The sequence below is a fragment of the Ovis aries genome, chromosome X (genome assembly GCF_016772045.2).
Source record: "Ovis aries strain OAR_USU_Benz2616 breed Rambouillet chromosome X, ARS-UI_Ramb_v3.0, whole genome shotgun sequence".
In the NCBI taxonomy this organism is placed as follows: Eukaryota; Metazoa; Chordata; class Mammalia; order Artiodactyla; family Bovidae; genus Ovis; species Ovis aries.
Window position 1 is genome coordinate 31052048 of NC_056080.1, and position 23912 is coordinate 31075959.

The 23912-nt window shown below is 37.5% G+C and overlaps 1 protein-coding gene across 9 annotated transcripts in view; it reads right to left on the minus strand.

Moving 5' to 3' along the window:
* The window catches only part of DMD (dystrophin), a 2668835-nt gene that overhangs the window by 688999 nt on the left and 1955924 nt on the right, over window positions 1–23912 (minus strand). For all 9 annotated transcript variants that reach the window (XM_060407875.1, XM_060407877.1, XM_060407874.1 and 6 more), the window contains one exon: window positions 15277–15509. In XM_060407875.1, the coding sequence (XP_060263858.1) occupies window positions 15277–15509 (233 nt within the window). The remainder of the gene's footprint in view (window positions 1–15276; window positions 15510–23912) is intronic.

Sequence of the window (23912 nt, forward strand, 5' to 3'; positions counted from 1 at the left end):
TTAGTAAAGAAGAGGTAAAGAAAATAAATGAGAGAGGCCTTTATATTAACTAAATCTGCTTAATCTTTCATATCATATGATTAGTTCTCTTGAGGGGACAATTAATAATACAATCAGAAGTACCAAGGGTACCTAATAATAGGCCCAGCAACAACTGACATCTGACACATTGAGGAACAGTAGTCACTAAACTTTGTGCACACCTACCATTTAAAAAACTGTGACCCACCCATACTAAACTATATTTATTCAAAATGTTATACTTTATTAATATATTATGTATTTTAGGAAACATGAAGTATTAACATCCTATGAATGAGAATAAATTTAAATAGAATTTGGCTCTTCTTATGCAGTCTCATTGCAGATTTCTGTAACTGAACATTCGAATAAAGAGACAAAGCTTTCCATTTCAAACAAAATGTGGAAAGCATGTGATTTTTGTCTTTTAGATTTAGATGCATACTACCTTATATTGTGTGCTTCTCTTTAAAATCTCCTCCAGATTTTAATAAATATTTTAAAGATAATTATATGTAATATATAAATATATTTTATACATAACACTAATTTTACAGAATACTGTGCTAATTTATTTTCCTCAGATATTTATTCGGGAGGGTGCCTAGCTCCCTGGTAGGTATATAATTATTGTTACTGTTGTTTCTTAGTTATTAAATCATTCCAACTCTTTGTGACCCCATGGACTGTAGCCCACCAGGCTGCTCTGTCCGTGGGATTCTCCAGGCAAGAATACTGGGGTGGGTTGCCATTTCCTTCTCCAGGAGATCTTCCCAACCCGGGGACCAAACCCACATCTCCTGCTTGACTGGTGGGTTCTTTACCACTGAGCTACCAGAGGATTTCCCAGGCAAGAATATTGGGATGGGCTGTCATTTCCTGCTCCAGGGAGTTATATAATAGTGAGAGGCAAAATTTCTATCCTATTAATAACTTTATACATTATAGATTTGGTGCCAAGAAGAAAGACTTTTGAAACATTAATTTGGTAAAAACAATTGCATATATAGAAGTCAAGTGACTCACAATGACATGCATATTTCACTAAGAAAAATGAACATTTTCTAAACTGTGGTCCTCAAGATATTCTACACAAATGATTTGCATGGAGAAATGACTGAGAAATGCTGACCTAAATGACAACAATTGTGCAGGACTCATCAGTGACTTTGCTCTAATGATGTACACACTGTGGATCTTTATGATAGGTAAAGTGCATGTACATTTCTCAGCTTATTTGACTTTGTCATGGTGAATATCTATTAACATATGAAGGAAATGGCAACCCACTCCAGTATTCTTGCCTGGAGAATCCCATGGACGGAGGAGCTTGGTGGGTTACAGTCCACGGGTCGCAAAGAGTCGGACACGACTGAGCGACTTCACTTCACTTCATGATGGATCTAGTGTTCAGAAAACAGCTGGGAGAATGTTGAGATATTCTCTCACTTAGGAATAACAGTATATTTGCTGGTCAAAATTTTAACTCATCATCTTTTTTTTTTTTTTCTTTAACAGCATCACAATTGATTAGGAAAGGCAAGAGTGGTTGTTCTTGCTGGAGCACGGGCTGAGAAAGAAGATAAAAAAGTCTATGTACTTGTGTCTTAGGATAGTGCTGCAGTGAAGCGAGCCTGGATGGCCAAGGAAACATGGGCTTGTAATGAAAGGTCAAGACCAAGTAAAGAGGTTATGTTATGAAAAGGGCAATGCAGACAAGGAAGAAAACCTTGATATTTTAAAAATAAATTTTATATTAAATAGGCCCTAATATTTGTTTTCTTGTTAGATCATCAGGCTAGAACAGGTAATCTTTTAATTGCTTATATTTTCCCTTGAACCCCATGAGTGTATGTGGGTCTAAATTATTCAGAACATGAAAACTGATGACCTAATACTATGTATATTGATGTTACTGGACTGCTTCAGAATTTGTCAGGCTATTAAAGCTGCTATGAAAGTGTCTGCTTTCTCCTTCTCCAATTTTAAAAACATTTGGAGGTAGTAAAACAAATGATTGAAATAATTTAATTTTATTTCCTTGATGTCTGAAATAAAGTTAAACAAAGAGCATGTGTATTAGAGTTTTTTTGAACATCACTGTCCAATACTTGGAGAAGGCAATGGCACCCCATTCCAGTACTCTTGCCTGGGAAATCCCATGGATGGAGGAGCCTGCTAGCCTGCACTCCATGGGGTCGCTGGGAGTCGGACATGACTGAGCGACTTCACTTTCACTTTTCACTTTCACACACTGGAGCAGGAAATGGCAACCCACTCCAGTATTCTTGCCTGGAGAATCCCAGGGATGGGGGAGCCTGATGGCTGCTGTCTACGGGATCACACACGTGTCACACATAGAGTCGGACACGACTGAAGCAACTTAGCAGCAGCAGCAGCAGTCCAATAGTACTTTCTGCAGTGATGGAAATGTTTTCTGTCTGCACTGTCCAATATGGTAGTCACTAGTTTGCCAACAAAGGTCCGTCTAGTCAAGGCTATGGTTTTTCCAGTAGTCATGTATGGATGTGAGAGTTGGACTGCGAAGAAGGCTGAGCGCCGAAGAATTGATGCTTTTGAACTGTGGTGTTGGAGAAGACTCTTGAGAGTCCCTTGGACTGCAAGGAGATCCAACCAGTCCATTCTGAAGGAGATCAGCCCTGGGATTTCTTTTGGAAGGAATGATGCTAAAGCTGAAGCTCCAGTCCTTTGGCCACCTCATGCGAAGAGCTGACTCATTGGAAAATACTCTGATGCTGGAGGGATTGGGGGCAGGAGGAGAAGGGGACGACAGAGGATGAGATGGCTGGATGGCGTCACGGACTCGATGGACATGAGTCTGAGTGAACTCCAGGAGTTGGTGATGGACAGGGAGGCCTGGTGTGCTGCGATTCATGGGGTCACAAAGAGTTGGACAAGACTGAGTGACTGAACTGACTGACTGACTAAGTCACATCTGGCTACTGAGCATTTGAAATGTGGCCAATGCAACTAAAGAACTGATTTCAAAATTTAATTAACTGAAATTTAAATAGCCACATATGACTAGTGTATTGAACACTACAGATTTAGAGAATTATAGACAACACATTTGGTTAGTTAGGAAGCTATTCCTTGAGAATAGGACATACAAACACAACACATTTCCATTTTTCACTTAATTCACATTGTTTTCAGTGACCTTTGTACGGTGTGATTGTAAAGTAAAATAAGTGATATCTACTACTAAACATTCATCCAAGGGTTATTCTTTCATTCACACCTCCATACCATCTCTAAAGAAAGAATTAAGAAGACAAGAGAAAACTTACATCATTTTTTTTTAGCTAATTAAAAAGCTATTTAAGTCTAGGGACTTCCTTGGTGGTCCAGCGGCTAAGAGTCTATGCTCCCAATGCAGGGGGCCCAGGTTCAATCTCTGGTCAGGAACCTTAGCTAAAGATCCTGCATGCCACAACAAAGATCAAAGATCCCACAACTAATTAATTTTTTAAAAAGCTACTTAAGTCTAAAGTAGAGAAATATGCCTTAGTTAAGAGCATACTATCAGACATAGGCCTTCCCTGGTGGCTCAGATGGTAAAGAATCTGCCTGCAATGCAGGAGACCCGGGTTCAATCCCTGGGTCAGGAAGATCTCCTGGAGAAGGGAATGGCAATCGACTCCAGTATTCTTGCCTGGAGAACCCATAGACAGGGGAGCCTACTGGGCTATAGCCCATGGGATTGCAAAAAGTCAGAGGAGACTGAGCTACTTTCACTTTCACTTCACTTTCATCAGACATCACCAGTTGCTGACCAAATACCCATTCTTTTTTTTAACTAAAAAATCCACATTTTGTTCAGAATGGCAGGGTTTTAGGATTAGGTCACCAGTTTTCTTCTGAATTGTAAATAAAGAAACTCAACTACTTATTTAAAATACTCTACCCTCCCAGAATCCCTTAAAGCTAGGAGCAGTCATGTGACACATTTCTGTAGTGTGAGTAGACCTCTTCTATGTGAGGCTGCCAGAAAAGCTTTTGCTTTCCTTTTAAGTAAGAGCTGACATACCTGGGCACATGCATTTACTCTCCCCATTTCCCCCTTTTTCATGTTAAGTCAAAGACATAGTGATTAGTGGCAGTGGAGCCACCTTGAGATCACAGGGAGGAATGAAAGTCAAACATTTAGGATGGCTGGGATGGCTCAAGGAAGAGTTGGGACACAAGAGTTTGTGGCTATTGGACTTACCCTGGAATACATAACTCTGAAGGTCTTCCTTGGTAAGAAAAAAAACAAAAACAAAAAAACTATCTGGATAAGCTACTGTTCAGAGGATTTTGTCACAGACAGCCAAAAACAATCTGAACAGTATTAATTGGGAAAAATATGCTCCTTTAGTTCCTACAATTCTTAGAGTCTAAAACTATAATTGTTTTTACTTGATGTGGCAAATTTAATTCCCAGGAGTCTTTCATCCATCACTGACCAAAAACAGACATAAATCACACTGCATTTAAAAAATAAAATAAACATAAATATGCAAATGGTTCTATAACAGATTGTTATATTCCAAATGCTAAATAAAACTAGTCATCCATGAAGATAAAGTAAATCAACAATATTTATAAAACACCATGTATGTCCTTAGCTGCTACAGCAAATAGTATGCCTGTCTTTAAGGGAATTTAAATTCATTTCAAGGGTTAGAATAAAAGAATATAAAAAGTCGAATGACAATAAATGTTTATAAGCGAGGTTCAAGACAACAGAAGGAGCTTTACAAAACACATATACTTAAAGGGCAAAATAATATTGCAGTCAATCACTGATTTAAAAGACCAATACAGATTGGAGCTATCAAAACAAATTTCACTGAGAAGGCAGGGCAAGACCTCAAAGGCTTTAATGCTCTGACAAACCAGCCAACACTACATTTCTAATCATTATAATCAACTTGAAGGAGTATGAAGGAACCCTAAGTCATTGATGTGGCTACTTCATAATTGGATTTGATTAGAATTCACACCTTGAAATGGCTGCACAGTTCTCATCTAAAAAGTTCCCTAATGCTAAAAATAAAATACATCCTCCTTTTGATTTAGAGGACAATTTTATTGTAAAATCTCCTTATATATAGCTTCTTGCCTGCTTGCATTCTTTCCATCTGCTATTATCTGCCCCCAATAACTGTTTCCTTCTAGTGCCTAACACCTATTATATAACTAAAAGAAAAAAAAATCGAACATGGGTAAGTGTGGTAAAGTGGCAGTTTGATTTTTATGTCAAATTTCTCAAAGGGCATTTATGGCTCTAAAAGTGGCAGCTTTTTATGATTTTCATATAATATGACATGACAGAAAAGCTTAGTCTCTACAGAGTTGCTACAAATTGTTTTCCCTCAAGTTTACAGGGAAACAACATGAAGGAGTTAAGTGTAAATTATTATCTTCTCTCCACCTTCTTAAGTAGAGATTTATCTATGGTCTTTTTGCCCCAACCCTTCTCCCTGGCTTTCATTTTCTTGTTTCTAGTTGAAAGGTTTCAAAATAATCCTAGAGCTGAACAGAGATTAAATCAGTTTGGTGCAGGGCGGGGGGGGGGGGGGGGGGAGATGAAGTCTACCATTAAAAAGTTTATTCTCCTGTCATAATTGAAAAGAGACTACATCAGGTAAATCCAACTATTTCTATTCTTGAGATAAATAATATGGAAGCCAATTTTTCCTTGAATAAATCACAAGAAATAAGTAGTTCTTGAGTATGATGCTACTTGTTTACACAGAATCTAAAATATAAAGATAAGGAAATCTGGAAGGTTTTATGAATTATTAAAATTATATTCAAAGTCTTTAGTATAAATCTAGTAAAGAATTAACTCCAATCACTCTAGAAACTCGAGTGTCATTTTTAGTAAATGGATAAAAGATAACAGAACATGGCCATATGTTACTGCCTCTCTCTCAAAAAAATGACGCTATGATGACCTTGGAAATTTACCAGTTACCTTAGTTTATGGTTTTTCCAGTAGTCATGTATGGATGTGAGAGCTGGACTATAAAAATAGTTGAGCACCAAAGAATTGATACTTTTGAACTGTGGTGTTGGAGAAGACTCTTGAGAGTCCCTTGCACTGCAAGGAGATCCAACCAGTCCATCCTAAAGGAAATCAGTCCTGAATATTCATTGAAAGGACCAATGCTGAAGCTGAAACTCCAATACTTTGGCCACCTGATGCGAAGAACTGACTCATTTGAAAAGACCCTGATGCTGGGAAAGATTGAAGGCAGGAGGAGAAGGGGATGACAGAGGATGAGATGGTTGGATGGCATCACCGACTCGATGGACATGAGTTTGAATAAGCTCCGGGAGTTGGCGATGGACAGGGAGGCCTGGCGTGCTGCAGTCTGTGGGATCTCAAAGAGTCAGAAATGACTGAGCAACTGGACTGAACTGAACCTTAGTTTATGCAATTTTAAAACTTTGGAACATATCATACAAAAATAAATTTTCACCCCTAGATTATTAAAGATTAATAAGACATCTGGAAAGAGAAGTCTAGTTTAATTGTCTTCTATATGAGAGAGGGAGACACATATTAAGAAGGAGAAAATAAATGATTCATTCATTCAAATATATATAAAACTGAAAACACCATATCATTTTTTTCTTTTGTGGCAATTATCACTCTCTGTTTTTTATTCTTCCCTCACAGAAGATACACTCTAAAACTGGAGCCTAAATTATTCTTATTTTTAATCCCCGAGAGTAGATAACACTGACATCTTTCACCATCATGTATTCAATAAACAACAGATAAACAAAACCAGTCTTATACTGAAAGCCATTAAAAGGTAGTCATTATATTTCTAATAATTTCCTTGTGACATTGCAAGTCAGAGGTCTCCAAAGTAGGAACTGAGAGAGGAAAGAAATAGTAGTAGTATTTGTTTTCATTGCAGACTGTTAAAAGTATCTACCACTTTCCAACATCATTTTATAATATACTTTGTAACATGGGTTTTCAAAGACAATTTGTTGAATTAATGAACAGAGTAGCATGTACCTGACACTAACATTACCTAGCATTACCTTAACAGTGAGTAATAAGGATCTAATTTATAATACACTGTAACTTCTATAACACACTGTAACTTCAATAATAGACTTCAAGGACCCCAAATTATAAAAGCCCCCAAAGCAGGTAATAATAGTTGGTGTATAATAACATTATGCAGCTTTCAAAAAAGATTCGGAGACACTGAATTACTTATATTGCTTTCTTAGAGAGGAGAGATCCCAGATTTTAGGTATTTTTGTGGGAAAAAAAAAAAAGCCATTTCCTATAAAGGAATCCCTATCTAAACCCAAGCAAGAAGATTTCATTTGTTGAATAAGGCAAACTATTTGTAAATACAATTCACTGTTTAAAACAATGACAAACATAAACTTCCTTATCAGAATCCCAATGTTATTTCATTGAAAACACAATATACTGGCTTTTAACAGAATTTATGTACATATCATGGTTCAGTTTTACTTGCCAAGGTTTTGACAGAAAATTTTACAGTGAACTGAATTGAAATGTAGTAAGATTTGCATTTCCATTCACATACACTGAAATACGTGGTTTGGTAAAGCTTATGTTTATCTTTAAGCAAAAACAAGTGTATATCATTTGCCATAAAAAAGGTTATTATAGTATTTTGAAAAATGGATTTTTTTGTGTTTGCAACTCTATGACTTTTGTATTTTATGGGAGTTAATTTTGTCATGATCTGAGAGTATAAGTCATACTACTGATGACATATCTTAATGATCTTCAGCGAAGATAACAGTGAATTTGGCTCTCATGAGGTAGGGAAAGAAAACTGCATGCAGAATAGTGATCCACAGCTTTCTACAGGAGACATGTACATTTTTCAGAAGATAATTGTAGTACAAATTTGCAAATATCTTCAGCCAAACATAGTGCCATATTACTCTCTGTAGAATGCAACACATCTACATATAGGAAGGCAGTAAACTCTGGTATGGTGTTTCTTATACAAGGTTGTGCAGAAAAGAACAGATGAGATGAGCACTGGATGGTTGTTTGAGAAACGATAAAAACAGAATAATTAATCTCTTCACACTAAGATGACTGTCATCTAACTTTTGAAATCTATTGGATACCCATGGCAATAAACTGTTTGGTTTTTTATTGTAGTGGAGAAATGATGAGATGTTTAAGAAGGGGTAGGCCCACGGAAAAAGAAGAAACATCTATTCCCAAGAGGTCTGTATTTCCATTAGGGCATCTACATTCATGAAGTGACTCTATACCAAGTTACTATATTATCTGTAACCTTTCTCATTTGTTGAATAATGGAAACTATTTGTAATACCCTCTTTTCTTCTATGCTCATGGCAATAGAATAATACCAAGAACTATTCTGTTTTTAGTTTAAACAATTGATGCCATTGTCCCCCAACTCCCACAATGTTCCACTTAATCCTTCTAAATTGACGCTAGACCTGTTCTTTTGTCATCAGATTATGGCTGAATGTATTTGACAAAAATTATAATCAGAATGCTTCTGGAGCCATGCAATTGCTCTTTGTGTAGATACAGCCAGAGTTGAAAAAAATAATCATAGAATTTTTATTAAAAACTCTGACCTTAACAATAAAAAAAATTAAGCACATCCAAGTAATTATTTCCCATTTAAATATACACTGTACCCACGAAAACTGCTTATTCAATCTTTGGATAATGAAATCTCCCAGGTAGCAGTATAATGTGCACTTAAAAATGAATCTTGAACAATGCTATTATCATCTTGTCCAGATTGGTCAGTTTGTCTCAACCCCAACCTGGAGAGGTCTTATTAGAGGACAAAACTCTTTGCCTATTCGATTCTTTATTCAATACAAGTGCCTGTGGTTCAGATTTAGTGGTGAATTACCCTGAACACCTGGCCAAAATGACTTGAAAAAAGACTAATTTATTTGGCACAGGTAATCAGACACTAGTAGAAAAAATAGTGATATCTCATGGCCACGTAAATCCTATCTGTTGATAACAATCCAATTATCTATCCACTGCCCAGATTTTCCACTTACAACTCTAGCTCCCCAACCCTCTCTCCTGCTTACCTTCCATCCCTCCTTCTATTTCTCCTTTCTTTTTTCCTGCCTTCCTTCCTGCTTCTCTTCCCTTCTCCCCTTCTTTCTTTCCCTCCTCTCTTTCTTTCCTTCTCTCCTCCCCTTCCTCTGTCTCTCCCCCAACTTCCCTTCCTTAAGGGTCATACTTAATCATCACTTTCAGAGAAAAACTCTAGACATATTTTCTCCTTCACTGGATATATTATGTCAGTAAAAGAAAACTGTGAATAATTGTCAAAACAATTTTACTTCAGAGCAATTTTACTTAAACATGTGATGAAATAGGAAAAATATTTTTTATCAGATTTCTCCGACACTAAATTATCTATTACAAATTATCCTCTGCTATAAATTCCCAATTTTAGAAAATAAACTTAGAGCTTCATGGGTGTTTTACTTTTAAAGGCTTAATTTGCATATTTCACACACATCTCTATTCCTCTACAATAGCATATTTTTTACTCTAAAATTAAGCAGTCGAGTTGCTTAATATTTTAAATGGCTACATATAACAATCTTTTACAAAATTATAGTTGTAATGTTAACTTTCAGTTTTTGCTTAATATAATTCACTTAGTAAATATTATCTTCATTTCTAAATGGTAGCAGCCCCCAATTTTCTAAGATAAGAATTTAATTAAACAATTTACGCTAAAGGAGAACAGAAGCTTAATATCAAATGAGTGATTTTTCAATTTCAGGCCTAGAACTATGAAAAGCTAACTTATTCAAATGCCATCTTGTTATTCCCTTTCTGGGGACCGCATTTTAATCACTGCATCTCTAAAGTTTGATCTGAAGTTAATAAAATAAAAATTAAGTTCTCCCAGAGTCACAAGATGTTTTGTTACATCATCTTTTCTAATTTCTGATGCTCTGCAGCTACAATTACAATCCCCCAACTCTAATCTCTGTAAAAAAATGAAACTTATTTATCACATTTCATTCACATTATCCAGAAAGCAATCTATGTTTTTTGGAGAACCAATTACTGAATGTGAAGGTGTCAAAATTGTATTTATAGTACTGGGGCATAAATAGTTTTATTTCAGGTCTCTATACTGCAAAGTTGAAATAAACATATTGCTTAGACTGGGGTAGGGGTGGGGGTAAATGATCTCTCCTCCAGTGTAAGGAGCTTTGGAAGGAGAGGGGTTTAAATCAATGTTCTCTGCTCTCTTTTAGCTAAGCGGTGGGGGTGTGACCTAAGCAAGGTCAGCTGGACTCCTAGAACTTTAAATTTTGAACAGCTACACAGAATAAGGAGAAAAAGAGGGTCACAAGGAGACTCAAGTAGAGCCTGCTAACTAAATGCCCAGGCACACTTAGATCCCTTTTCTTTTTCTGGGTCTTCTTCCATTGTTTTTGTTCAGTTGCTAAGTCATGTCCAACTCTTTTGCAACCCCATGGACTGTAACCCGCCAGGCTCCTGTCCATGCGATTTCCCAGGCAAGAATATTGGAGTGGGTTGCCATTTCCCTCTCCAGGGGATCTTCCTGACCCAGAGACTGAACCCACGTTTCCTACACTGGCAGGTGGGTTCTTTACCACTGAGCCACCAGGGAAGCCCCATCTTTCCGCATTGCCTTCATGCTAATTAGAGCAAGTTTACTTTCTGTTTGATTTAATCAGAGGATATTTCTGTTGCTTGCATGGAAAGAAACCTATCAATAATATGCAACTAAACTACACTTGATGCTTTTATCAATACTTCTTTGTTTAAAATTCCTTAAGGGTTGCCACCACCTGTGGGCCATAATCAGAACTCCTTAGTCGATAGTGTAATAGTTGTGTAGGATGGCTTATTTTATAGCAGATTAATGAATTAAATTGTATAAATCTGTAATGGATAAAAATATCCAATCACTACATTGTACACCTGAAACTACTGTAATACTACATGTCAATTACAAAAAAAAAAAACCCTCTGTAGTCCCCATATTTTAGCTCTACCCTTTTCTATGCAACATCAATTCCCTCCTCATCCCCTTAGTTCCAGCCAGATGGAATCACACTTTCTATAACATACTGCACTGCTTACCTCAGTGAAAAGCACTTGGCCTCTGTCATTTAATCTACCTGGTTAATTCCAACTTGTTCCTAAATGCTTGGCTTGGGTTTTATCTTCTTCAAGAAGCTTTTCCTGACATCCATCCTCCTCCATGGCTTAGTTAGATGTCCCTGCCATGAACTCAGTCCCTGGAGCATCACCCAAGGATATCCAGGGAAGCAGAAAACTGGTGATTAAGGTGAGGATTCTGGGACCAGACTGCTTGAGTTCAAATCTCACTGTTGTCTTTTTACTATGTGTCCATGGGCAAGTTACCTCTTAAAATATTTATTTATTTGACTGCATCAGGTGTTAGGTCTGTCATGCAGGGATCTTTTGTTGTTGCACATGGATTGTCTAGTTGCGGCACACAGGTTCAGTTGCTCCACAGCACGCGGGACCTTAGTTCCCAACCAGGAATTGAATCTGCGTCCCCTGCGCTGCTAGGCAGATTCTTAACCACTGGACCACTAGGGAAGTCTCCTGGGTAAGTTACTTAGCCTCACTGTGCTTTAATGTAAGTCTCACAGTACTGTTGTAAACATTAAGTAGTACACACAACAACTTCCCTGGTGGGTCAGATGGTAAAGAATCTGCCTGCAATCTGGGAGACCTGGGTTTGATCCCTGGGTTGGGAAGATTCCCTGGAGGAGGGCATGGCCACCCACGCCAGTACTCTTGCCTGGAGAAACCCCATGGACAGAGGAGCCTGGCGGGCTACAGTCCATGAGGTTGCAAAGAGCCAGACATGACCGAGTGACTAAGTCTACACACAGACACACAAAGTACATAGAAAAGTGGCTGGGACATCATTAATGCTAAATATGTGCTAAAATTTATTTCTAACAGAGTGCTGTCAATGCTTTCCCCCCCCCATCTTATCCAACTCTGTATTTCCCAGGCAGTAAGTAGTAGCTCAATATAAACTTACTATAAGAATATATGAATAAACAGGCAGATAGCGTTTTTACAGTTTATAAAGCACTTGTGGGATACTGCCTCATGTCTTATACCTCAAACAGTAAAGTTAGAATTTATTTAAAACTCCATATATAGGAGATACTTATTTTCTGATATCATAATAAATACTTCCCCAAACTCCTCTTTTTTCTTATCCCCCCGACACAATTTGTTTAATGTTTATTTAGAGTCATTTTACTGATCATGTAGTGACTGAAGCTATACAAGGCAAGAATTGGCAAGATCTTTATAATTTTTTTTTTTCAATATAAGGGGAAGAAGCAGGAAAACCATCCCTACTATTTAGCAAGAGAAGAGAGATTATAGGGGTGTGTGTGTGTGTGTGTGTGTGTGTATGTGAACAAATTTAAATACAATTGACCCTTGAACAACACAGGTTTGAAGTGTGCAGGTCCAATTACATGTTTTTGTTTTTGTTTTTTTTTAATTAGCAGAGTTGACCCTCCCTATCTGCCAATTATAGGACTTGAGCATCTGCAGATTTTGTTATCCATGGCGGATTTCAGAAGCAATCCCCCATTGGATTGACAACTGTACTGGCTTTCCGTGACCCCAGACATGGCACTTGAACTTCTCTGAATTACTTTTGGACCTGTAATTTAAAGACCATCACTTTGAAGAGGCATCAAACATTTCACAAGAGAGTGTATACTGCCTTCCCCACTCTAGTATCTACTGGCTTTTATAGGAGGCTGTAATGTCATGAGCACAATGGGGTCCAGGTGTGGAAATGAGCTCTTATTTTCATGTAATATTATTATAGACATATAGCACAAAGGCCATGAACAGGCAGATTTATATAGCTTGCTTAGAATCTAATATTAATCACTAACATTAGTTGAATAGTTTCAGTGATCAAGGCAAGGTGGGAAGCATTTCCATGTACAACCCAATTGCATCCTCATGATCTCCTATAAGGAAGATAGTGTCATTATCTACATTGTATAGACAGATGACCTCAGGCTCAGAGAGGCTGAATAACTCACCCAAGGTCACACAGCTGTAGTAGAGAAGCCAAGCTTTAAACCCAGGCAAGCTAATTTCAAAGCCCTTGTCTTAAACATTAAAACACACTGCCTCCTCTGGTTAGGGATAGTTCCAGAAGTACTGGTATAACTCAATATGATGCTGTGAAAGAATGTGCCTCTTGTTTCCGTATGTGATGTGTGTGTGTGCTCAGCCACTCAGTAATGTCCGACTCTTCGCAACTCCATGGACTCTAGCCCATCAGGCTCCTCTGTCCATGGGGTTCTCCAGGTAAGAATACTGGAGTGGATTGCATTTCCTTCTCCAGGGGATCTTCCCAACTCAGGGACTGAATTCAAGTCTCCTGCATTGGCATGTAGACTCTTTACCACTGAGCTACCAGGGAAGCTTGCTGTATATAGCAGCACATTGCTACTGTAAAATGCTTAGCATTGCATCTGACACAGACTATATATACAAATGCACATGTATCACCAAATGGCAGCTACATTTACAGTTAATACTGGCAGGCAGTATACATTGTAAGAACACAGGCTTAGAAACCAGACAGACGTGGATTCGAATCTTTGTTCTGCTACTTATTAGGAGTGTGATATCTATGAGTTTCATTTGCTTTTTGGGAAAAATTTGGCTAATGATACTTGTCATAAAGCAGTAATAAAACCAACTATACATTTATACAAATATATAGATAACTATATATATATTTCAGAGAAGGCAATGGCACCCCACTCCAGTACTCTTGCCTGGAAAATCCCATGGACGGAGGAGCCTGGTAGGCTGCAGTCCATGGGGTGGCTAAGAGTCAGACATGACTGAGCGACTTCACTATGACTTTTCACTTTCATGCATTGGAGAAGGAAATGGCAACCCACTCCAGTGTTCTTGCCTGGAGAATCCCAGGGAGGGGGGAGCCTGGTGGGCTGCCATCTATGGGGTCGTGCAGAGTCAGACACGACTGAAGCGACTTAGCAGCAGTAGCAGCAACAGCATATATATATTTACATATCTTTATATTAAAACATAACCAACACTATATGATGTATGTGAATGTGAATTCTTTGAGCCTTGCTCTCAGAAGAGGAAACAAGATCCAGAGAATAGTTTGACCACAATCATGCCACTTGCAAATGACAAAGAAAAGACCACTGAATTCAGGTCTTCTGAGTCTAAGATGAAGATACTTTAACTTCAGGTTGCTTACTATTAAATAATTTGCATTCTTACTGAATTGCTGAAGTTCATTTTAAAAAGAAATCTGTCTGCCCCTACTCCCTGTTTTTTCAAAAAGTAGCTCTGTCACAGTTAAACAACTTCAGTACAATTTATTACTTCTTCAGAATAAAGACTTGAAAAATCATTTACAAGTGAAAAGCTATAGCATATAAACCTTTCAAAACTACTTTTCTTATTCATTCAGAAATATAAAAGACATAGTAGTATATTTTTTCTAGCTAGGTAAACCATATTTATTTCAGTGTATTCTTATGTCTCTCATTGATGTCATAATTTTGCAGAGTGGATTGCAATGAGGCTGAGAAATGCAATCTTTGCATTAAAAACATGTTTGAGCATAGCATTAAAAGTAAATATGAATATAAAGATCTATGTTATTTAAAAATGCATTATGTTCTGTTACTTTTCTTGTTTGTAGCTTATTTTCAATTATCCTTATCACTGGAGGAGGAAAATTGGCATGGACAACTCAGAAGACTGGATTATTATATTTGATTCTGGAATATATTTTGGCTGCAGAGTACCAAAACAAACAGTTTAAATGTAAATAGCTCAAATGAGGTATTTATTTGACATAAAATAGATTTTTAAAATACTAGTTGTTTAGTGAATTTCATTAAGCCAATTATACTTTAGGGGTTATGCTTTTTTACTCCCAGTATTTCTGTGCAGTTTATGGCTGTTTTAGACAACTGCATTAATTTGTTTCCTTGATCATATTCGGACTGAACAGAGTAAACAGAGGAGTGTGTTGGCTGATGAAAAAAAGCTATATAAAAACTGGTAGCAAATGGTCTTGGAGAATTAAGTGACTTGTGGAAAGTCTTCACTTTCAAGACAAACCTCTGCCAACTGTGATCTGTTTTCCCCCATACCTTCTGCTTGATGATCATCTCGTTGATGTCTTCAAGATCACCCACCATCACCCTCTGTGCTTTCAGAACTCGATCAAGCAGAGACAGCCAGTCGGTAAGTTCTGTCCAAGCCCGGTTGAAATCTGCCAGTGCAGGGACCTCCAACAGCAAGGAAGATGGCATTTCTAGTTTGGAGACAGCGGTTTCCTTGGCAACCACAGGTTGTGTCACCAGAGCAACAGTCTGACTAGGAGCTAAATTTTTTTTTAAAAAGAGAAAAAAATATATTAGAAACACAAGATAGGAAGACAATTTCAATAAAAATAAAACTGATGTAAGGGCAACAATTTCAACCGAAGTATTATTTATGACATCATGTGTTTTTCTCCTAACCATATGAACACTTTAGACAGTACTGCATGATAGAAAAATTCAAGATCCCAACTTTTCATTAATAAACATTTAACAGTCTTTCAAATGCTTTTGATTATCCTCATGGCTGAGCAATTAATTTAATTTAGAAAGTCCTTCTCAATGACAATTATACAGGTTGTGGAACTGGTAAAGAAAAATAGAAAGTATTCAGACCGTGCCAGGTGAATAAGTTTTACCTATTTTTTTTTTTTAATCAAGAGGGGGAAAAAAAGTAAAGATTGGATAAGATCTTATTTCAAACTTACGATTTCCCTGAATAGGAAGTAAATTACTTTAGCGGTGGACTCTAGAGAAATCAAAGCCAATGAAATGTTCTTGTCTTTGCTCTGTATTTTATATTGGGAGCGGCTTATATATATATATTTTTTTTCCTTTGCTTTCAGACTGGTAATAGAGAGGCTAGCAGGGAAGAAAATCTAAGCTAGTTATTTTTGAAAAATGAGAACTAGTAATGTTTTTCCATTTGGATAATGAAACATGGTTTCAACGTTATAAGAAATATTAAATTAATATGAATAGTGGTGAACACTGTAGTGTAAGGTAGCATATAGTAATAGTTAGGATCTGAAGTTCCAGAGTAAAACCCCCCTGGGAGAGAATATCTCTTTCTGTCTTAGGAACTCTGTGACCTTGGTTAAGTTACCCAACTTCTCTAAATTTCAGGTTTTCTCTTCAGCAAGTAAGGATAATGATAGGGTTAATGTCATAGGGGCAACTGTGTAGATTCAATGACTATTACAAGAAATGCACATAGCACAATACCAGGAAGATAAAAGGAAAAATATTAGCATAGTTCCTGACACTAGTAGGTAATTGTGTTAGGTATATATATGATAAGTAAGAAGCAAAATGATAAACAAATATGGTGAGAAGTTAGAGATAAGGGATTGAAATATATAAAATATTTGGGGAAAAACTCAGCCAAAGGCCTGGGATAGCCCTAAATGTACTGAAGGACTGAATTTGCTGGTGTGAACTGATACTAAATATCAACAAACAGCTTGATTATCGCAGGTGAGTGATGAAAGATATGGAGTGTCACAGTAAGTTCACAGGCAATGGCTTCTGGAGCCTGATACACCCCGGAGACTGGTAGTGAAGAAAAAGTGGCCTGTGTAGTTCAGAAGGAAAGTTTTGAAGTAAAGCTGCAAAACACAGCATCTCAATGGGAAATCTTGGTGGTATGGACAATAAGGCAATTATTCTAGAAGCATGAAGAAAATGTGCCATATGGCATTCCATTCTGACGTGACCATAACTGACTTTTCATGGTTATATCACTTTCCGCTTTTTTAAGGTTGTCTTTTTGTTAGAGAAGATGATGAAAGGAATGGAGGCATGTCTCCTATCGCTCAAGATTCTTGGGGAGAACAAGAGAGGATCCTACAGGTGGAAGAAGAAATCTTGAACAAGGCAGAAAGAAAAAAAAAAGTGACCTGACAGATAGTGTTGATGTATGGCAAAACCAATACAGTATTGTAAAGCAATTAACCTCCAATTAAAATAAATAAATTTATATCTAAAAAAACTAATGCCAAGATTGGGATTTCCCTGGAGGTTTGGTAGTTAAGATTTTGCTTTCTAGTACAGGGGGTGTGGGTTTGATCCCTGGCTGGGGATCTAGGATCCAGAATGTCTCATGGCCAAAATGCCAGGACACAGAACCAGAGGCAATATTGTAGAAAATTCAATAAAGACTTAAAAAAAAATAACACCAAGAAGTAATGACTGAAAAGACAATGATACCGAGAAGATGGAGAAGAAATAGTTTCCCAAAGCTATCTCACTACTCTAAGGTTTTTTCTAGAAAGAATGAAACATAATCTGAAGCAGAAATAGCATCCTGTGACTTCATAGTCGAGTAGGAGAAAGCATGAGAGCCAATAGGTTCTAAAAATCTTAAAAGGGATTCCAAGAGAAGAGCCGAATTCCTGGAGAGAACACATGGGTGAGGATGAAAAGAGAGCTAAAATAAAATATCACCGTAGGAGCTAACTGTGGAATGCCTAGCTGACTAGGAAATATGGACAGATTGTTCTTAAAATATAAAACAATAGATATTCTGGCAATGCACAGTATTTTGGGGAGGATTTCAAGGTTCTGGGAGATGTCAGATGCTTTTTTTTTAACTGACTTGAAAAATTCACTGTCAAAAGAGAGTAGGAATGAGATTTTTTTTTTCTCTACACTTGTTTCTGACCAACAAAGAAGTAGCTTAATGAAGTGGAAATGATCACGTCATCTTAAATTTCTATATAGCCAAGAATAAGAAGGCAGAGAATCATCAGACCTCAATTGTTTTCTAGAAAGCACATTTTTTTTGGAGTGGGTAAGTCTACTGGAAAGAAAGGCTAGGACCAGAGATCGAAAAATAATGTTTTAAGATGACTAAAAAGTACAATTAACATTGAGAGGGTAATATCACAAAATTCTCCAATGGGGAAAAAAGTATCACCAAGTACAAAGACAGCTGAAAAAGATTCAGAGGAGAGTTGAGAGGCAGAGCAATGCAACCATCTATGCCACCACTATGGGCAAAGGATCTGATTTACGGACTCATCGGGCAGGCCATAGTCAAAGCTGTGGTTTTTCCAGTAGTTATGTATGGATGTGAGAGTTGGACCATAAAGAAGGCTGAGTGCCAAGGAACTGATGCTTTGGAACTGTGGTGCTAGAGAAGACTCTTGAGGGTCCCTTGGATAGCAAGGAGATCGAACCAGTCAATCCTAAAGAAAATCAACCCTGAATATCCATTGGAAGGACTGATGCTGAAGCTCCAATATTCTGGCCACCTGATGTGAAGAGTTAACACACTGGAAAAGACCTTGATGCTGGGAAAGATTGAGGGCAGGAGAAGGGCGTCATAGACTCTAGCAGGTGTCTATGTCTATAGACTCTAGCAGGTGATGACCTCTGAATACATGAATGAGACCGATCCTCCTAGTACTGCTCTGACAGTAGATACACTGTGTGTGTTTTCCCCTTCTGCTGCTCAACCAGTGTTTATTGGCTGCTCACCTTCTAAATTAGCATGAATTTCCAGGTCCTGTGCTCTCTGAACCAGACTTCCGACTCTAGCCTCATCTCCCTCCATTCTTCCCATATTCTTGGTCACCTCAGTCTCTATGTGGCATTCTCCAATTAGAACAGACCATCTCACACTTTTTTGCCCTTCCATATGCTCTATATACTTTAAAAAAAAACTCCTCTCCCTTCCCCAGACAAAAGTCTCAATTCCTTCTCAAATCCCAACTCTAGATTTCTGTCTTTTTGGGGGGTTACCAGGGTAAGTTTATAACTAAACATCTAAATAAATAAATAAATATCTCTCTGAGGCATTGAGTTATACTAGTCTTTTGGGTCTTAAACACATTGAATCTTTAACATTTTGTTACTAAAATGCAATAATCACTAGGAAGAACAAAATCTTGCACCATTATTAGGTATGGGGATTTTACAATGGCTACAGCATAGCTGATAGTACTTCAGAGCTGGATTCTAAACTCCAGAAACTTTGGGTCTCCAAGAATAGACAAAAAAGTGCTATAAAAAACAAGAAAGAGGCAAATTTTCATCTATCACACACATTTTTAGGGCCAATTCTATCTATAACACTACTTGGAAAATATTTCATTCTTCCTAAAAAGACTTAGGGGCTTCCCCGGTGACTCAGACAGTAACAAGTCTGCCTGCAAGGCAGGAGACCTGGGTTCAATTCCTGGGTTGGCAAGATCCTTGGAGAAGGGAATGGCTACCCACTGCAGTATTCTTGTCTGGAGAATCCCACAGACAGGCTACAGTCCATGGGGTTGCAAAGAGTCAGACATGACTGAGCAATTAAACACAAAAAGACTTGCCTCTAGATTCATGTGTGTGCATATACTTCATTTATTTTTTGTTATTAAGCAAGATGCTTCAAAGGAAAAATTTTGAGGTCTTATTTTATTATATATATCATATACCAACTCACACTGCATTTTCAGATGCCTTTATTTTTATCCAAAGAGGAAAAAAAAATGAGGTTGTTTCTTTTCTATGTCATTTTACTAAAAACGTAAGCAAATCACCTTATTAGGTGGTCAAGAGGTAGTTTAAGTGGTTTTGCCCAGACTGAGCAACAGAATCTTGATGCCAAGGGTCAGGGAGGGGTATTTACTCATTACAGGGGAGTCTTCTTTTAACTGTATAATTTAAAAGATGCAAAGACTTGTTGAGAGTTCTCTCAACCCATAACCCTAATTAGGGAAGCAGTTAGGATATGTAAATGAATACACAGAATCTTAAGCACAAAGTTCTAGGATGGGTTTCCAGGTTCTCCTCCTTCAGAAGCACCAAAAATGGCTTGCCCTCCGGCCAGTGGGGATCCTTTTCTTCCTGTTTAATGCCCCCGCAGTTTGATATGCTTGTTGAGATGTCCGCCCCTTGCCTCAGGCCCCCACCCAGGGTCACAAGAAGTTGGCTCTAGTAATGGTTGCTTCAAATCTCTGCTTCTTTAAAACCAAGGTCATCCTTCTCAAGTCTGAAGGAGAAAGTATCTCTTCTAGCATGGGGAAGAGTCTTTATGGTGTCACACTATTAACCATCGCTCCAGCAACAGGCGCTAGTGTCCTTGGTTAATCAGTTCATGTCAGAACGGCATGTATTACAATGTGTCTAACTAAGCCAAGTAGATAGGTGAAAAAGATAAACACACTGGCACATCATATATATGTATATATGAACAGAGAAGTGCATGCGCACACACACAGACCCTGTATCGTTTGACTACTAATTGTAGCATAATGTGTTTCATATGCATTCATTAGAAAATGAAAATAACTCTACTAAAAACTCTTTCCTTTCCATAGTTGGCACACAAAAAGTCAAGCTCAAAATTGCTGAAAGGAATCAAATTTGGCAGACTGGAATAGTAGCATGAGTAACAGTAAGTGTAATATACTATTGCAAACCACAGCTTTGCTCTGAGTATTTTGTTAATTAAAAGGTGTTGGCTTTAGGAGGAAACTCTCATTTTTTCAAAAGTGTTTGAAGAACATTTCTGTAGTCTAAAATTTTAATTGGTTTCGAGGGTACACGATTAGTCAGGCTAACAGCTTTACTTAGAGCTTTAGAGGAACTACTAAATCTTTTAAAAACACATACACAATGTGTTTGGAATACTTTCTTTGAAGTAGTCACACATGGTTTTTCTGTAATTCACGAGTCTCCTTTGGTTGATAAGACAACAAGGAACACATATTCTATTTCTAGCTTTGTTGTATGAATGTGGGTAATTTTTGGTTTTCTTTCCTTTGATATTTGAAAAATCAGTCACTGACTAAAATGATAAATTATTGGACTCACACTAACACAGATATCTAAAAAGTACCATTTTGTATATGTGGTTAAATTGAATTATTATCTAACACTAGCTATAGGAAAGACTGTTTTAGCTATTATCCATATCACCAATAGATGAAACAACTGTTCTCCATGCAAGCAACACAGGGAAAGTTTTCTTTTTGAGTATTTAGAAGGATGGCGTGTAGTTTAATAAAACCCATATGAGAAAGTGCATGGTACCAAAGTTAGAAATCATGCATAGACTCTAAAAGAACCTCACTTCTCTCTAAATATGTGTAGTCTACAAGTACAAGTGAAAAATTAGAAACAAACACTGTGAACCCATAAACATGTATTTTTGTCTATATTATTTCTCATCATTCTAAAGAGGACATAATATATATGATTCAACTATCACCAATTATTTACATTTTAGCACAGTAGGAGCTTATATTATACATGGAAAGTCCTGGAGAAATGGAACTTAAGGATTCATGATAACCAACTATGTTTCTGGACTTGAGAAACAAATTAGTTGACAGTAAGACTCATAGACATTTAAAGCTTAGCAATGCTACTTTATCACTTTTTAATTGATTCTTTTCTTCTACTAAGCATATAATCCAAGGAAGAAATATTTTCTGCCACTTGGAAAAGAGATCACCACCTACAATCTCACCACAAGCATTTACTCAGGGTTTTCTACATGCCAGGCAAGGTTATTGATAAGCCCTGTTTAATGTTTACCAAATGATTTTCAGGTTGGCATTATTTCCATTTTACTAAAAGGTAAGATACCTTACTGAGGATTTCACATTAACAAATGACAATGCCAAGACAGTGTACTTAACTGCTATACCTATTTCTAAGACTGATATGATCATCAGATATTTTTTATATATGTCCCACTCAAAATATAATATTATTAATTACTCAAATACTTTTGACTCCAAGAGCTGTAGTTTATAGCCTATGGTATCCACAAAATCATCTAATGTTCATTCTAATTAAGGAGAGAAGATCACCTTGAACTACTCACAAAAATATGGATTATAAAAATCAAGTGAGGAAATTCGCTGGTGGTCCAGTGCTTAGAACTCTGCATTCTCACTAATGAGGGCCCAGGCCGTATACCTGGTTGGGGGGCAAAGATCCCACAAGCTGCACAGAGTGGTGGGCAAAAAAAAAAAAAAAAAAAAAAAAATCAGGTAAATCTGGTTTCTCCCACAAGTTGAATATTATTCTTGAGGACCATCTCCAACCTGACTTCACCCAAACAAGGATCCTTTCTACACTAATTTGAAGACAGAATAACCTTTTTTCGCTTGAATCTTTTAACTTGTATACATGAATTCTTATTCATATATGGGTTCCTAACTCATATGAATTCTTCACACATGCAGTCAATAAAAAGCAGTGTTTCTCAACCTTAGCACTGTTGATATCTGGCATGGATAAGTCTTTGGTGTGGGGGGCTCACCTGTGCTTTGTGGGATGTTTATCAGTATCCTTGGCCAGAGTACCTTCCCAGTTTTGATAACCAGAAATGTTTTCAGACATTATCAAATGTTCTGAAAACGGCCGGGGCAGGGGGCAGGGGGAGAGTGGGTGGGGAGGCAGACTGCTTCTGGTTCAATATCACTAACTCAAAGGGTTTTAAATTTCTCTTCCTCAATCTCTCTCCTCCTGTGTGTGTGTGTGTGTGTGTGCACACATGGTTTATATACTTGCCTAACATTCGTAGTGGACATGGACATCTTTTACATCACATTGGACATCACATTGGTAACCAGTGGTCACCAATCTTTTGGGCACCAGGGAGCATTTTTGTGGAAGACAACTCTTCCACAGACTACGGTAGGGGGATGGTTTGGGGATGATTCAAACACATTCTATTTATTGTGCCTGTTATTTCTATTATTATTATTATTACCCCAGCTCCACCTCAGATCATCAGGCATTAGATCCTGGAGGCTGGGGACCCCTGCTTTAAGTCCATCTAAGTTTATGGTCTCCTATACCTTAGAAGTATAGGTTAAGTGAAATTCAGCACTTCTCTTAGCCACAGGATACTGGGCAGACACTGAAGAAACAGTAAATCCTTGAAGCTAAGGCTATGAGGGAACAATAAATAATATGACACAGGCAATGTCATGATGATAAAAGTGAAAGCTTCTCTGGTAGAGAGTAAATGGTCACAAATTCTTTCTCTTCCTGCATCTATATCCTCGTCATGAGATATTCCAGATGCTCCCGTCAAGAGCTGTAGTATATTTCTCCATTCATTGAATATGGATGGGATATTATTAAACATGACACAAGCAAAGGTTTGAGAAATTCTTGGCCATTGGGCTATGCGTGGAAACCTTTCACCACTATGCAAACTTCACTGGCCTACTGAGTGATGATGGGCAAGTGGCTCAGTCACATCCATTGTCTCATCCAATAATCAAGCACCAAACACAGGAGTGAGGCCACTGACTACCAGTTGACCATTAATACATGAGTGAGTCTAGCTGAGACTAACAAAGGAATCACCTAGACACACCCAATCCAAAGCAGACCCCCAAATGATGAGCTAAATAAATGATTCTTATTTTAAGCCACTACATATAGGAGTCACTCGTTATAGAACAATAAATGATACAACCTCCATTTTTACCAATTAAAGACTTGCATCCAAAACAAGTTTAAAATGGTCCTCCCATTGCTACAGAAATAAAACAAATGCTGATCCAACAAAGAGAACATAGTTAAGAAAGAGTCTTCTAGTTAAAGTGTAAAAAACAGAGAACTGAAGATACACGTAATCATTCTATGATGCCTATAATTCAGGCAGTCAATAGTTTATAGGATATTTGAAAAGCCAAGCCTTTAGTAAAAATTCATTGTTAGTACAC